The sequence below is a fragment of the Somniosus microcephalus genome, chromosome 10 (assembly GCF_052327205.1).
Source record: "Somniosus microcephalus isolate GS21.2 chromosome 10, FLI_Smic_1.0, whole genome shotgun sequence".
NCBI lineage: Eukaryota > Metazoa > Chordata > Chondrichthyes > Squaliformes > Somniosidae > Somniosus > Somniosus microcephalus.
The window spans coordinates 234,608,196-234,621,480 of NC_140996.1; the positions used below are offsets into that span (position 1 = coordinate 234,608,196).

General features: G+C 56.6%; 1 protein-coding gene across 1 annotated transcript in view; it reads right to left on the reverse strand.

The window, feature by feature from the left end:
- Positions 1-209: 209 nt before the first annotated feature.
- The window catches only part of LOC147112186 (short transient receptor potential channel 2-like), a 35,640-nt gene continuing 22,564 nt past the window's right edge, over positions 210-13,285 (reverse strand). The window contains exons 5-7 of the mRNA XM_085998324.1: positions 6,051-6,225; positions 4,917-5,117; positions 210-403 (exon numbers count right to left, since the gene is read on the reverse strand). Coding sequence (XP_085854450.1) covers positions 210-403; positions 4,917-5,117; positions 6,051-6,225 — 570 coding nt within the window. The remainder of the gene's footprint in view (positions 404-4,916; positions 5,118-6,050; positions 6,226-13,285) is intronic.

The following is a 13,285-nucleotide window of genomic DNA, read 5'->3' on the forward strand; positions in this document are numbered from 1 at the left end:
GGGGAAAGTATACTTGAAAATCTGGGACCGAAGCAGAATCCAACCTTGTGCATTAAATACCAGGACAATGCCAGGCCCAGAGAGGTTGCAATAGATGAAATGAGATTGAAGCGAGAGGTTATTCTATCATTTCAAAAGCTTAATCTTTGCCCCTGACCTGGACTGGGTGAGTCCCAGAACCTCCCCCGACACAGGAAGAATACTCAAGTCTAGAATGTTTTTGGGGGTGGGGCTCCGCACCTCATCATGTCGTCAATCATCTTCCCAATGGAGATCTGGAGAGTTCCGAGGGTCTCGTGGGCAGGGAGGATAGAGGTCAGCCGGGCGAGGCTCAGCATGCTGGTGATTGCGAACAGGACCTCCGCCACCATCTGTGGGTCCTCCTGTTTCCACTCGTGTCTCTCTGAGAAGGGGGACAGACCCAATTCCGTTAGTGAAGCAGAACTCGGAGACCAAAGCCAAGGAAACGATTCACCGGACGCTGCACGATTTACTTGAACCGAACGTATATCCACAAATAGTTCAGTGGCTCAACATCACTGCCCAATGTTGTGGCTCAGGGACTCTCGCCTCTCTGTCAGAAGGACATGGTTTCAAATCCCACTCCAGAGACTTGCGCCCCATAGTCCAACTCCCAGTGCTAGTACTGAGGGAGCGCCGCACTGTCGGGGGGGCAGTACTGAGGGAGCACTGCACTGTCGGGGGGGCAGTACTGAGGGAGCACTGCACTGTCGGGGGGGCAGTACTGAGGGAGCACTGCACTGTCGGAGGGGCAGTACTGAGGGAGCACTGCACTGTCGGAGGGGCAGTACTGAGGGAGCACTGCACTGTCGGGGGGGCAGTACTGAGGGAGCACTGCACTGTCGGAGGGGCAGTACTGAGGGAGCACTGCACTGTCGGAGGGGCAGTACTGAGGGAGCACTGCACTGTCGGAGGGGCAGTACTGAGGGAGCGCTGCACTGTCGGGGGGGCAGTACTGAGGGAGCACTGCACTGTCAGAGGGGCAGTACTGAGGGAGCACTGCACTGTCGGGGGGGCAGTACTGAGGGAGCACTGCACTGTCGGAGGGGCAGTACTGAGGGAGCACTGCACTGTCGGAGGGGCAGTACTGAGGGAGCACTGCACTGTCGGAGGGGCAGTACTGAGGGAGCGCCGCACTGTCGGGGGGGCAGTACTGAGGGAGCGCCGCACTGTCGGGGGGGCAGTACTGAGGGAGCGCCGCACTGTCGGGGGGGCAGTACTGAGGGAGCGCCGCACTGTCGGAGGGGCAGTACTGAGGGGGCGCCGCACTGTCGGAGGGGCAGTACTGAGGGAGTGCCGCACTGTCGGAGGGGCAGTACTGAGGGAGCACTGCACTGTCGGGGGGGGCAGTACTGAGGGAGCACTGCACTGTCGGAGGGGCAGTACTGAGGGAGCGCCGCACTGTCGGAGGGGCAGTACTGAGGGAGTGCCGCACTGTCGGAGGGGCAGTACTGAGGGAGCACTGCACTGTCGGGGGGGGCAGTACTGAGGGAGCACTGCACTGTCAGAGGGGCAGTACTGAGGGAGCACCGCACTGTCGGAAGGGCAGTACTGAGGGAGTGCCGCACTGTCGGAGGGGCAGTACTGAGGGGGCGCCGCACTGTCGGAGGGGCAGTACTGAGGGAGCGCTGCACTGTCGGAGGGGCAGTACTGAGGGAGCGCTGCACTGTCGGAGGGGCAGTACTGAGGGAGCGCCGCACTGTCGGAGGGGCAGTACTGAGGGAGCGCCGCACTGTCGGGGGGGCAGTACTGAGGGAGCACTGCACTGTCGGAGGGGCAGTACTGAGGGAGCGCCGCACTGTCGGAGGGGCAGTACTGAGGGAGTGCCGCACTGTCGGAGGGGCAGTACTGAGGGGGCGCCGCACTGTCGGGGGGGGCAGTACTGAGGGAGCACTGCACTGTCAGAGGGGCAGTGCTGAGGGAGCGCCGCACTGTCGGAGGGGCAGTACTGAGGGAGTGCCGCACTGTCGGAGGGGCAGTACTGAGGGGGCGCCGCACTGTCGGAGGGGCGGTACTGAGGGAGCGCTGCACTGTCGGAGGGGCAGTACTGAGGGAGCGCTGCACTGTCGGAGGGGCAGTACTGAGGGAGCGCCGCACTGTCGGAGGGGCAGTACTGAGGGAGCGCCGCACTGTCGGAGGGGCGGTACTGAGGGAGCACTGCACTGTCGGAGGGGCAGTACTGAGGGAGCGCTGCACTGTCGGAGGGGCAGTACTGAGGGAGCGCCGCACTGTCGGAGGGGCAGTACTGAGAGAGCGCCGCACTGTCGGAGTGGCAGTACTGAGGGAGCGCCGCACTGTCGGAGGGGCAGTACTGAGAGAGCGCCGCACTGTCGGAGGGGCAGTACTGAGGGAGCGCCGCACTGTCGGAGGGGCAGTACTGAGAGAGCGCTGCACTGTCGGAGGGGCAGTACTGAGGGAGCGCTGCACTGTCGGAGGGGCAGTACTGAGGGAGCGCCGCACTGTCGGAGGGGCAGTACTGAGGGAGTGCCGCACTGTCGGTGGGGCAGTACTGAGGAAGCGCTGCACTGTCGGAGGGGCAGTACTGAGGGAGCACCGCACTGTCGGAGGGGCAGTACTGAGGGAGCGCCGCACTGTCGGAGGGGCAGTACTGAGAGAGCGCTGCACTGTCGGAGGGGCAGTACTGAGGGAGCGCCGCTCTGTCGGAGGGGCAGTACTGAGGGAGCGCCGCTCTGTCGGAGGGGCAGTACTGAGGGAGCGCCGCACTGTCGGAGGGGCAGTACTGAGGGAGCGCTGCACTGTCGGAGTTGCCGTCTTTCGGATGAGACGTTAAACCGAGGTCTCGTCTGCTCTCTCAGGTGGACATAAAAGATCCCATGGCCACTATTTCAAAGAAGAGCAGGGGAGTTTTCCCCGGTGTCCTGACCAATATTTATCCCTCAATCAACATCACTAAAAACAGATGATCTGACCATTATCACATTGCTGTTTGTGGGAGCTTGCTGTGCACAAATGGCGGCGCGTTTCCTACATTGCAGCAGTGACTCCACTTCAAAAAGTACTTCATTGGCTGTAAAACGCTTTGGGATGTCCTGAGGTGGTGAAAGGTGCTATAGGAATGCAAGTCTTTTCTGTTTCGCCCATTAACTGGACTCTCCACAGCCCACGATCCCCTTCCTCAGATGGCCAATCAGTGCTGCCAGTCAAGCGTGGCCAACACTCTCGGTGATGGCACTTCCTCGCTTTTACATTGTAGAGGGCTGAGATTCCAATGGGCAGCGAGTGCAGAGATCGGGAAGATCAGCTGACAGGGGCCTCGGAGTTCGAAGGGGCAGAACCCGGGTGTGTCGGGACTCCACCCTGCTGTGGGGGGAGGGGGAGAGAGCGGGTGAGTCTCCTGCAGGGTCTGAGGGAGTGGGAGGGAGTCCACATTTCCACCGGCATTGCGGGATTGCTGGAATCTTGGGTTGTAGATGGCTGGGGCTGCACTTTCCGGGGGAAACATTCGGTTGGTTAGCGCCTCAGTCGAGCGTGCAACGCCCCAGGAGCGCTCCAGACCGGATATCGAGTCGCGCCCCCTGCCTTACCGCCTGCCGCTAGGAACGACAGGTAGAGGGGAACGTTTTCAAGTCGAGGAGGGGCTGGGGGAGCGCTATTTAAAGGCGGGCGCTTCCTGCCTTTTCTTGTCGGCAACATTTTGGTCCATGCAGGTTGAGAGGGAGAGAGACGTCTGGAGAGATTCGACGCCGTCCTAAGGAGTTTTGGCCCTCAGCACCACTATTGAGGTTCCTAAGCTCTTTCCCTGGGCCTCTCCATTAGTGCTTCCAACACAATTGCTTTCGAGGTCTCTCCAGACCGAGATTCCAGGCTGCAATGAGCAGGGAGCGGCTGGCCAGCAAGATGGCCCCTCCCCTTTAAGAACTGGACGGCACCAGTCTGTCTGGTTTCCATGGTAACGGACATCGCCTGAGCTTCGGTAGCGCTCTGAGGTAGCACCTCGCTCCCCGACGTTAGCGCCTTAAGAGAGGTGTGTAGCGCCTGATTTATCGCTCCAATCACCTCCAGGGGCGATAGAGGGGAATTTTGCAGTTGGAGGCGATAATTAGCGCCGGCCACTAAACTTTGCGCCTGGCCGATATTAGCACCCCAAAATGGGCGACACCCAATTTTTCCCCCAAACACTGCACCGGCGGTGAAATCAGGCTATCGGAACTCGAGTTCATCAGAAATCAAATATCATGAAGTGGGGAAATCAGACATCAGGAAATCAGGGTCCAAGAAATCTCCCCACAGTGGTTACGATGCTGTTAACACGGGGTGAACGAGGTACGTTCCTGTCGTGGTTACGATGCTGTTAACACGGGGTGAACGGGGTACGTTCCCGTCGTGGTTACGATGCTGTTAACACGGAGTGAACGGGGTACGTTCACGTCACGGTTACGATGCTGTTAACACGGGGTGAATGGGATACGTTCCTGCCGTGGTTACGATGCTGTTAACACGGGGTACGTTCCCGCCGTGGTTACGATGCTGTTAACACGGGGTGAACGGGGTATGTTCCCGTCGTGGTTACGATGCTGTTAACACGGAGTGAACAGGGTACGTTCCCGTCGTGGTTACGATGTTGTTAACACGGGGTGAACGTGGTACGTTCCCGTCATGGTTACGATGCTGTTAACACGGAGTGAACAGGGTACGTTCCCGTCGTGGTTACGATGCTGTTAACACGGGGTGAACGGGGTATGTTCCCGCCGTGGTTATGATGCTGTTAACACGGAGTGAACAGGGTACGTTCCCGTCGTGGTTACGATGTTGTTAACACGGGGTGAACGTGGTACGTTCCCGTCATGGTTACGATGTCACTAAAGCGCAGCGACGGGGGGTGGCGGGAAATGATGCCCCAACAGCGATGATGATGTTTGATGTCCGACACCCACCAGCCACTGTGAAGTAGTAACAGGCGTAAGATTTGTCGTCCTCCACACAGTAGAGTTTTCCACTCAGGTAGACCACAACTCTCAGGGCGAAGGAGGCCAGGTACATGCTCAGGATAACAATGTCCAGGAAATTCCACCAGTCCAACAGGTAACTCCGCAGCCCCTCGATCCACACCTCCTTGCACTCATACCAGAAGAACCCTGCAGAGGAAGGACAAAATGGTTAGAACATAGCACCCTGGGAAACCACTTCACCCTCCCTTCCTGAATCCCTCCAAACTTCGCTCTCCCGTCCATTCCTTAAGGCATTGGCCTGAGGGTTTCAGTTTCACAGCCTCCCCATACATTGTCCAAGTGGAAATTCACTGTCCAATCTGCTCCAGGGAGATGGACAAGGGACTTCGGTGATGTGGAGAGGCTGGAGAGTGGGATTGTTCTCCTTACAGCAGAGAAGGTTAAGGGGAGATTTGATAGAGGTGTTCAAAATCCTGAGGGGTTTTGATGGAGTAAATAAGGAGAAACTGTTTCCAGTGGCAGGAGGGTCGGTAGCCAGAGGACACAGAGTGAAGGGAATTGGCAAAAGAACCAGAGGGGAGATGAGGAGAATTGTTTTTTTTTTTACGCAGCGAGTTGTTGTGATCTGGAATGTGCTGCCTGAAAGGGCGGTGGAAGCAGATTCAATAATAACTTTCAAAAGGGAATTGGATAAATACTTGAAAAGAAAATGATTTGCAGGGCTATGGGGAAAGAGCCGGGGGGAGTGGGACTAATTGGAGCTCGTTCAAAGAGCCGGCACAGGCACGATGGGCCGAATGGCCTCCTCCTGTGCTGTAAGGTTCTATGAAAAAAATTGCTTGTCATTATCACATTGCTGTTTGTGGGATCTTGCTGTGCCCAAATAAACTGCCGCGTTTCCTACATTACAAACAGTGACTACACTTCAAAAGTACTTGGCTGTGAGGCGCTTTGGGACGTCCTGAGGTTGCTGCACCCTCACTTCCTCAATATAAACATCAAACCCTTGTGCCACACTTTACGATCTGTCTGAGTCATTCCCCTTCGCAACCTTCAAACATCTCTTGCGGATCCTGTGTCCCAGAAACCGGCTGCGTTCCCTCCGAGGTTGTGACTTACCCACCACCCAAATCATGTGGAAGGAATTCAGGTAGATTGGCTGATGCCTGGATGAAGACTGTTCTCTGAACTGCTGGGCAATTATCGACTCCACCAGGAGGAAGACCAGGAACCAAATGTAGGAAGAGGAGTGAAGGAGGAACTTAATAACCGGAGTATGAACCATCTGTCCAACCTGGAACACAACCAGCCAAAAAAAACCATTGGGAAACCAAGAGATCAAACGTGGTGAAGGATTGCATGGCTTGAGTGCGAGCTGCTTTTTAGAAGATCGGTTTCTAAATATTGCGAGTTTCTTGGCGCGCTGATGGGTAAAGGGCTCCGGGTGTATTTCTATTTTCAGTTTGTCTGTCCCAGGATGTGACCAGGGATGAGGGACTTCAGTTATGAGGAGAGATTGGAAAAGTTGGGACTGTTCTCCTGGGAACAGAGAAGGTGAAGAGGTGACCGAATGGAGGTTTACAAGATGATGAGGTTTTGATCGAGTAAATGGGGAAAAACTCTTCCCTCGGGCGAGTGGGTCAATAACCAGAGGTCACAGATTCAAAATCATTGGCAGAATCTAGAGGAGAGATGAGGAGAAATGTTTTACTCCGAGAGTTGTGGGATCGGGAACGCTCGACCTGAAGAGGTGGCGGAAGCTGATTCATCAATAATTGTAAAAGGGAGTTGGACAGGTTGAGGATGAGGAACTGACCGGGTTACGGACACACAGCGGGGGGTGTGGGACTGAGCACGACAGCTCGTTCAAAGAGCCGGCACAGGCACGATGGGCCGAATGGCCTCCGTCTGTGCTGTAAGATTCTATGATTCTACGATTCTAGTGCTCTACATATCTTGGAGCTGCTCCTGTTCAGTACGGTGAAGTCTAACTACAAGTCCTCCTTAGACAACAATCCATTTGAAAAAATTCATTTTCAGGGTGTGGGCGTCGCTGGCAAGGCCAGCATTTATTGCCCATCCCTAGTTGCCCTTGAGAAGGTGGTGGTGAGCCGCCTTCTTGAACCGCTGCAGTCCGTGTGGTGAAGGTACTCCCACAGTGCTGTTAGGGAGGGAGTTCCAGGATTTTGACCCAGCGACGATGAAGGATCGGCCGATATATTTCCAAGTCAGGATGGTGTGTGACTTGAAGGGGAACTTGGAGGTGGTGGTGTTCCCATGCGCCTGCTGCCCTTGTCCTTCTAGGTGGAAGAAGTCGCGGGTTTGGGAGGTGCTGCCGAAGAAGCCTTGGCGAGTTGCTGCAGTGCATCTTGTAGATGGTACACACTGCAGCCACGGTACGCCGGTGGTGGAGGGAGTGAATGTTTAAGCTAAACATTGAACATCCTCGTGCTGCACTGTCGGAGGGGCAGTACTGAGGGGAGCGCTGTGATGTGCCTCAATAAATCCGAGACTCGATTGTAGCGAAACAAAACAAGGCTTTTATTGACTTAGAAGGTAACACACAGAGAATGTATCTTCCATCCAGAGGTCTGCCGTACTGGATGTGCTGCAGGCTGGGCCAGCTTACATAGGAGCCAGGTATGGGCGGAGCCCTACACACAGTACAATACAATGGAAATGAAACTGAAACCAACCACAGTCACAGGCAGAGAAATACTGATGAGTGATGAATGGAATATTTCATCACATTCACCCCTTCTATAGATTTAGTCTGTTCGGGGGTTTGATAGTCCTCTGCGACCGACGTGGCTGTTGTGGTGCCGCGGGTGTCGGCTGGTGTCCCCGGTGGCCTCCTGGGTCTCTGCCGGGGGTGCCGCCAGGGTTGTTGAAGGGTAGTTGGTGGGGGTACCGTTGGTCGATGTTCTTCCGGGGGTGATGAAAGAGTAGTGGGTGGGTAAGAGTTGCTGTGGTCGTTGTTGCTGCTGTTTGTCGTGGTTGTTGTCGTTACCGGCTGGGGCGACGTCTTTTATGGACACGGTGTCCTCCCTTCCGTCGGCGTGCCGGACATACACGTATTGGGGGTTGGCGTGGAGTAGGTGCACTGACTCCACGAGAGGGTCCGTCTTGTGGCCCCTCACAATGCCTTCGCACGAATACTGGACCTGGGGTGGAGAGCCATGACGGCATGGATACGCCTGAGGTGGATTTCCGGGAAAGACAAACATTCGCTCGTGAGGCGTGGCATTAGTGGCAGTACACAATAGCGACCATATCGAATGGAGCACATCTGGGAGGACTTCCTGCCAGCGGGAGATAGGGAGGGCCTTTGGTCCTTAGAGCTAGAGTGACTGCTTTCCATACTGTCCCGTTCTCTCGCTCCACTTGACCGTTACCCGGGGGTTGTAGCTGGTGGTACGGCTCGTGGCGATCCCCCTGGACAGCATGTACTGGCGTAGCTCTTCACTCATGAAGGACGCCCCCCTATCCGTATGGATGTAGCTCGGCATACCGAACAGGCAGAACAGGCTGTTGAGGCATTTAATGACCGTGGCGCTGGTCATGTCTGGGCAGGGGAAGGCGAATGGGAAACGAGAGTATTCGTCCACAATGTTCAGGAAGTAAACATTGCGGTCGACGGACGGGAGGGGGCCCTTGAAGTCTAAGCTGAGCCGCTCAAAGGGCCGTGTAGCTTTGATTAAGTGGGCTCTATCTGGGTGGTAGAACCGAGGCTTGCACTCAGCGCAAGTGCGACAGTTCCTGGTCAGGGACCGAACTTCCTCAATCGAGTAGGGTAAGTTGCGGGACTTTATGAAGTGGAACAGCCGCGTGACCCCTGGGTGGCAGAGGTCATTGTGGAGGGTCTGTAGCCGATCCCCGGTGGCGCTGGCACACATCCCTCGTGAAGAGGGCGTCGGGGGATTCGTTAAGGGCCCCTGGCCGGTAAATGATGTCATACTCGAAGGTGGAGAGCTCGATCCGCCACCTAAGAATCTTATCATTTTTAATCTTCCCCCTCTGTTTATTATTGAACATAAACGCTACCGACCGCTGGTCGGTAAGTAGGGTGAAGCGTTTGCCGGCTAGGTAGTGGCGCCAGTGGCGCACTGCCTCCACGATGGCTTGGGCCTCCTTTTCTACGGAGGAGTGTCTGATCTCGGGCCCTTGGAGAGTCCTCGAGAAGAAAGCTACGGGCCGCCCCGCCTGGTTGAGGGTGGCCGCCAAGGCAAAGTCAGATGCATCACTTTCCACTTGAAAGGGAGTGTTCTCGTCCACTGCCTGTAGCGTGGCCCGCTCAATATCCTGCTTAATGCTTTTGAAGGCGGCATGGGCCTCAGCAGAGAGCGGAAAAGAGGATGCTTTCAAGAGGGGGCGGGCTTTGTCAGAGTAGTTGGGGACCCATTGGGAATAATAAGAAAATAACCCCAGGCACCTTTTCAGGGCTTTGGGAGTGTTGGGCAGGGGCAGCTCCGTAGGGGGGCAATCGGTCGGGGTCTGGTCCGATTTCCCCATTCTCCACCACGCTGCCTAGTATGCAGAGGCGCGTGGTGTTGTAAACGCACTTGTCCTCGTTGTAGGTGAGGTTGAGTTTTTGTGCGGTTTTCAGGAACCTCTCGAGGTTCGAGTCGTGATCCTGCTGGTTGTGACCGCAGATGGTGACATTGTCGAGGTAGGGGAAGGTTGCCTGCAAGTGGTGGTCATCGACCATGCGGTCCATCTCCCTCTGGAAGACTGAGACCCCATTCGTCACCCCAAAGGGGACTCTGAGGAATTGGTAGAGGCGTCCGTTCACCTCGAAGGCGGTGTACGGGCGGTCCTCTGGTCTGATAGGGAGCTGGTGGTACGCTGACTTGAGGTCAATGGTGGAGAACACCCGGTATTGGGTGATTTGGTTCACCATTTCTGATATGCGGGGTAGCGGGTAGGCGTCTAGTTGGGTGTACCTGTTGATCGTTTGGCTATAGTCGATCACCATCCGTTTCTTCTCGCTACCCCTTACCACCACCACTTGGGCGCGCCACGGGCTATTGCTGCGTTCAATAATGCGCTCTTTCAGGAGCCTGTCTACCTCGGTCGCGATAAACCGCCTGTCCTCCCAGCTGTACCTCCTGCTTTTGGTCGCTATTGGCCGGCAATTAGGGGTAAGGTTCGCGAATAGCGAAGGCGGCTTTACCTTCAGGGTAGCCAGACCGCACACTGTGAGGGGCGGCTGGGACCCACCGTAATTGAGCGTGGTGCTTTGGTGGTAGCACTGGAAATCCAGGCCCAAGATCACACTCGCACGTAGATTCTTCATGATTAATACTTTAAAATTATCATATACAGTTCCGTTAACGGACAATTGTACCGTGCAGTAACCCATAATGGTCGATGTCTGGGTTTTATCAGCCATAGAGATGGTACCCCGAGTAGGGACCACCTTTAGGGAGAGTTGTTGTACCAGTTCAGGGTGGATAAAACTCTCCGTGCTTCCACTGTCAATTAAACATTTAACCCTGCACCCGTTCACCTCGATGTCCACCATTGATTTGGATAGCGGGTGCGGCCTGGTCTGGTCCACTGTGACCGATGCCACTGTAGGGCCCTGATCGAGACAAGGTGGCGTCCACGCTGTCTGCTCACAAGATGGTGGACCCCACGAGGTCGGGCAAGATGGCGTCCAAGATGGCCGCTCCCACGGCGCACACGCGGCGGTGGCGGGTTTTCCGGCGGGGTTCCCTCTGCACACCTTCCCGAAGTTGCCACTTCTTACCGCACTTAAAGCAGGTGGTGCCTTTCGCCGGGCACAAGGTTTCTGGTGTGCTTCGGCTGCCCGCAGAAGTAGCAGTTGGGTCCCCGACGCGTTGCGGCTGTCGTAGGGCTTCTGGGGGGAGAGCGGGGCCCCGACGGTGTCGGGCTGCCGGGCGGGGAAGATGCCTTCCAAGATGGCGGCGCCCTTGGTGCACACGTGGCGGCGTGGACGGCGCGGGCTGAAGAGTAGGCGTCCGAGTTTCTCTGGGCCACATCCAGGGATCGTGCTGTGTCCGCAGCCTGTTTCAGGTCCAATCCCGTTTTTTCCAGCAGTCTCTGCCGGATGTAAGTGGAGCTGAGGCCTGTGATAAAGGCATCGCGAACAAGCTCGTCAGTGTACACTGCGGCTTTTACATCTTGGCACTTGCAGTCTTGCCACAGCATTTTCAGGGTGCCTAGGAACTCACTCCACCGATTCCCCAGGTCGCTGTGCGCGAGTAGCGAGCAGATGCCTAGCATACACCTCATTCGTAGGCTGCTGGTAATGCGCCTTTAAGATGTCGCAGGCGGCCGGGTACGTGTCGGCGTCTTGGATGAGAGGGTAAACCCGGTGGCTTACCCAATGCCGCAGAATTCCGAGTTTCATACTCGCAGCGTCCGGAGCGTCTTTGACGGCTGTGGAATTGTCCAGGAAGAATTCCATACACATAAACCAGTGGTCCGAAGCGTGCCGATGCGTCCGAAGCATGCTGGTCCAAATCCAAACGTTCGGGGTTTTCAAGAGTTGATCCATTGTGTTGAAAATTAAGTCAATAAAATTGACGTGCCTCAATAAATCCGAGACTTGATGTTAGCGAAAACAAAACAAGGCTTTTATTGACTTAGAAGGTAACACACAGAGGAGAATGTATCTTCCATCCAGAGGTCTGCCGTACTGGATGTGCTGCAGGCTGGGCCAGCTTACATAGGAGCCAGGTATGGGCGGAGCCCTACACACAGTACAATGCAATGGAAATGAAACTGAAACCAACCACAGTCACAGGCAGAGAAATACTGATGAGTGATGCATGGAATATTTCATCACACGCTGCACTGTCGGAGGGTCAGTACTGAGGGAGCGCCGCACTGTCGGAGGAGCAGACTACTGAGGGAGTGCCACACTGTCGGAGGGGCAGTACTGAGTGAGCGCTGCACTGTCGGAGGGGCAGTGCTGAGGGAGCGCTGCACTGTCGGAGGGGCAGTACTGAGGGAGCACGCGCACTGTCGGAGAGGCAGTACTGAGGGAGCGCCGCACTGCCGGAGGGGCAGTACTGACGGAGTGCCACACTGTCGGAGGGGCAGTACTGAGTGAGCGCCGCACTGTCGGAGGGGCAGTGCTGAGGGAGCGCTGCACTGTCGGAGGGGCAGTACTGAGGGAGCGCCGGCACTGTCGGAGAGGCTGTACTGAAGTGAGCGCTGCACTGTCGGAGGGAGGCAGTACTGAGGGAGCGCTGCACTGTCGGAGGGTCAGTACTGAGGGAGCGCCGCACTGTCGGAGGGGCAGTACTGAGGGAGTGCCACACTGTCGGGAGGGCAGTACTGAGTGAGTGCTGCACTGTCGGAGGGGCAGTGCTGAGGGAGCGCTGCACTGTCGGAGGGGCAGTACTGAGGGAGCACCGCACTGTCGGAGGGGCAGTTCTGAGTGAGCGCCGCACTGTCGGAGGGGCAGTGCTGAGGGAGCGCTGCACTGTCGGAGGGGCAGTACTGAGGGAGCACCGCACTGTTGGAGGGGCAGTACTGAGGGAGCGCTGCACTGTCAGAGGGTCAGGTACTGAGGGAGCGCCGCACTGTCGGAGGGGCAGTACTGAGGGAGTGCCACACTGTCGGAGGGGGCAGTACTGAGTGAGCGCTACACTGTCGGAGGGGCAGTGCTGAGGGAGCGCTGCACTTTCGGAGGGGCAGTACTGAGGGAGCGCCGCACTGCCGGAGGCGCAGTACTGAGTGAGCGCTGCACTGTCGGAGGGGCAGTACTGAGGGAGCGCTGCACTGTCGGAGGGGGCAGTACTGAGGGAGTGCCGCACTGTCAGAGGGGCAGTACTGAGGGAGCGCTGCACTGACGGAGGGGCAGTACTGAGTGAGTGCCGCACTGTCGGAGGGGCAGTACTGAGGGAGCGCGGCACTGTCGGAGGGGCCATCTTTCGGATGAGATGTTAAACCGATACCCTGTCTGCTCTCTCAGGTGGCTGTAAAAGATCTCATGGCACTATTTCGAAGAAGAGCAGGGGGGAGTTCTCCCCGGTGTCCTGGGGCCAATATTTATCCCTCAACCAACATCACTAAAACAGATCATGTCTGTTTTGTGGGATCTTGCTGTGTGCAGATTGGCTGCCGCGTTTCCTACATTACAACAGTGACTACACTTCAAAAAATACTTCAATGGCTGTAAAGCGTTTTGGGACGTCCTGAGGTTGTGAAAAGTCTCGGACGAGATGCGAGTCTTTTTTACCAAAATATTGGGTTGAAGAACTGTTTTCACCATAAGTCTCGCCGCAGTGCATCCCCCCCACCCCGTCCCCCATCGTCCCCCCCCATCCGTCCCCCATCGTCCCCCCCATCCGTCCCCCCCCAACGCACCCTCATCCCCC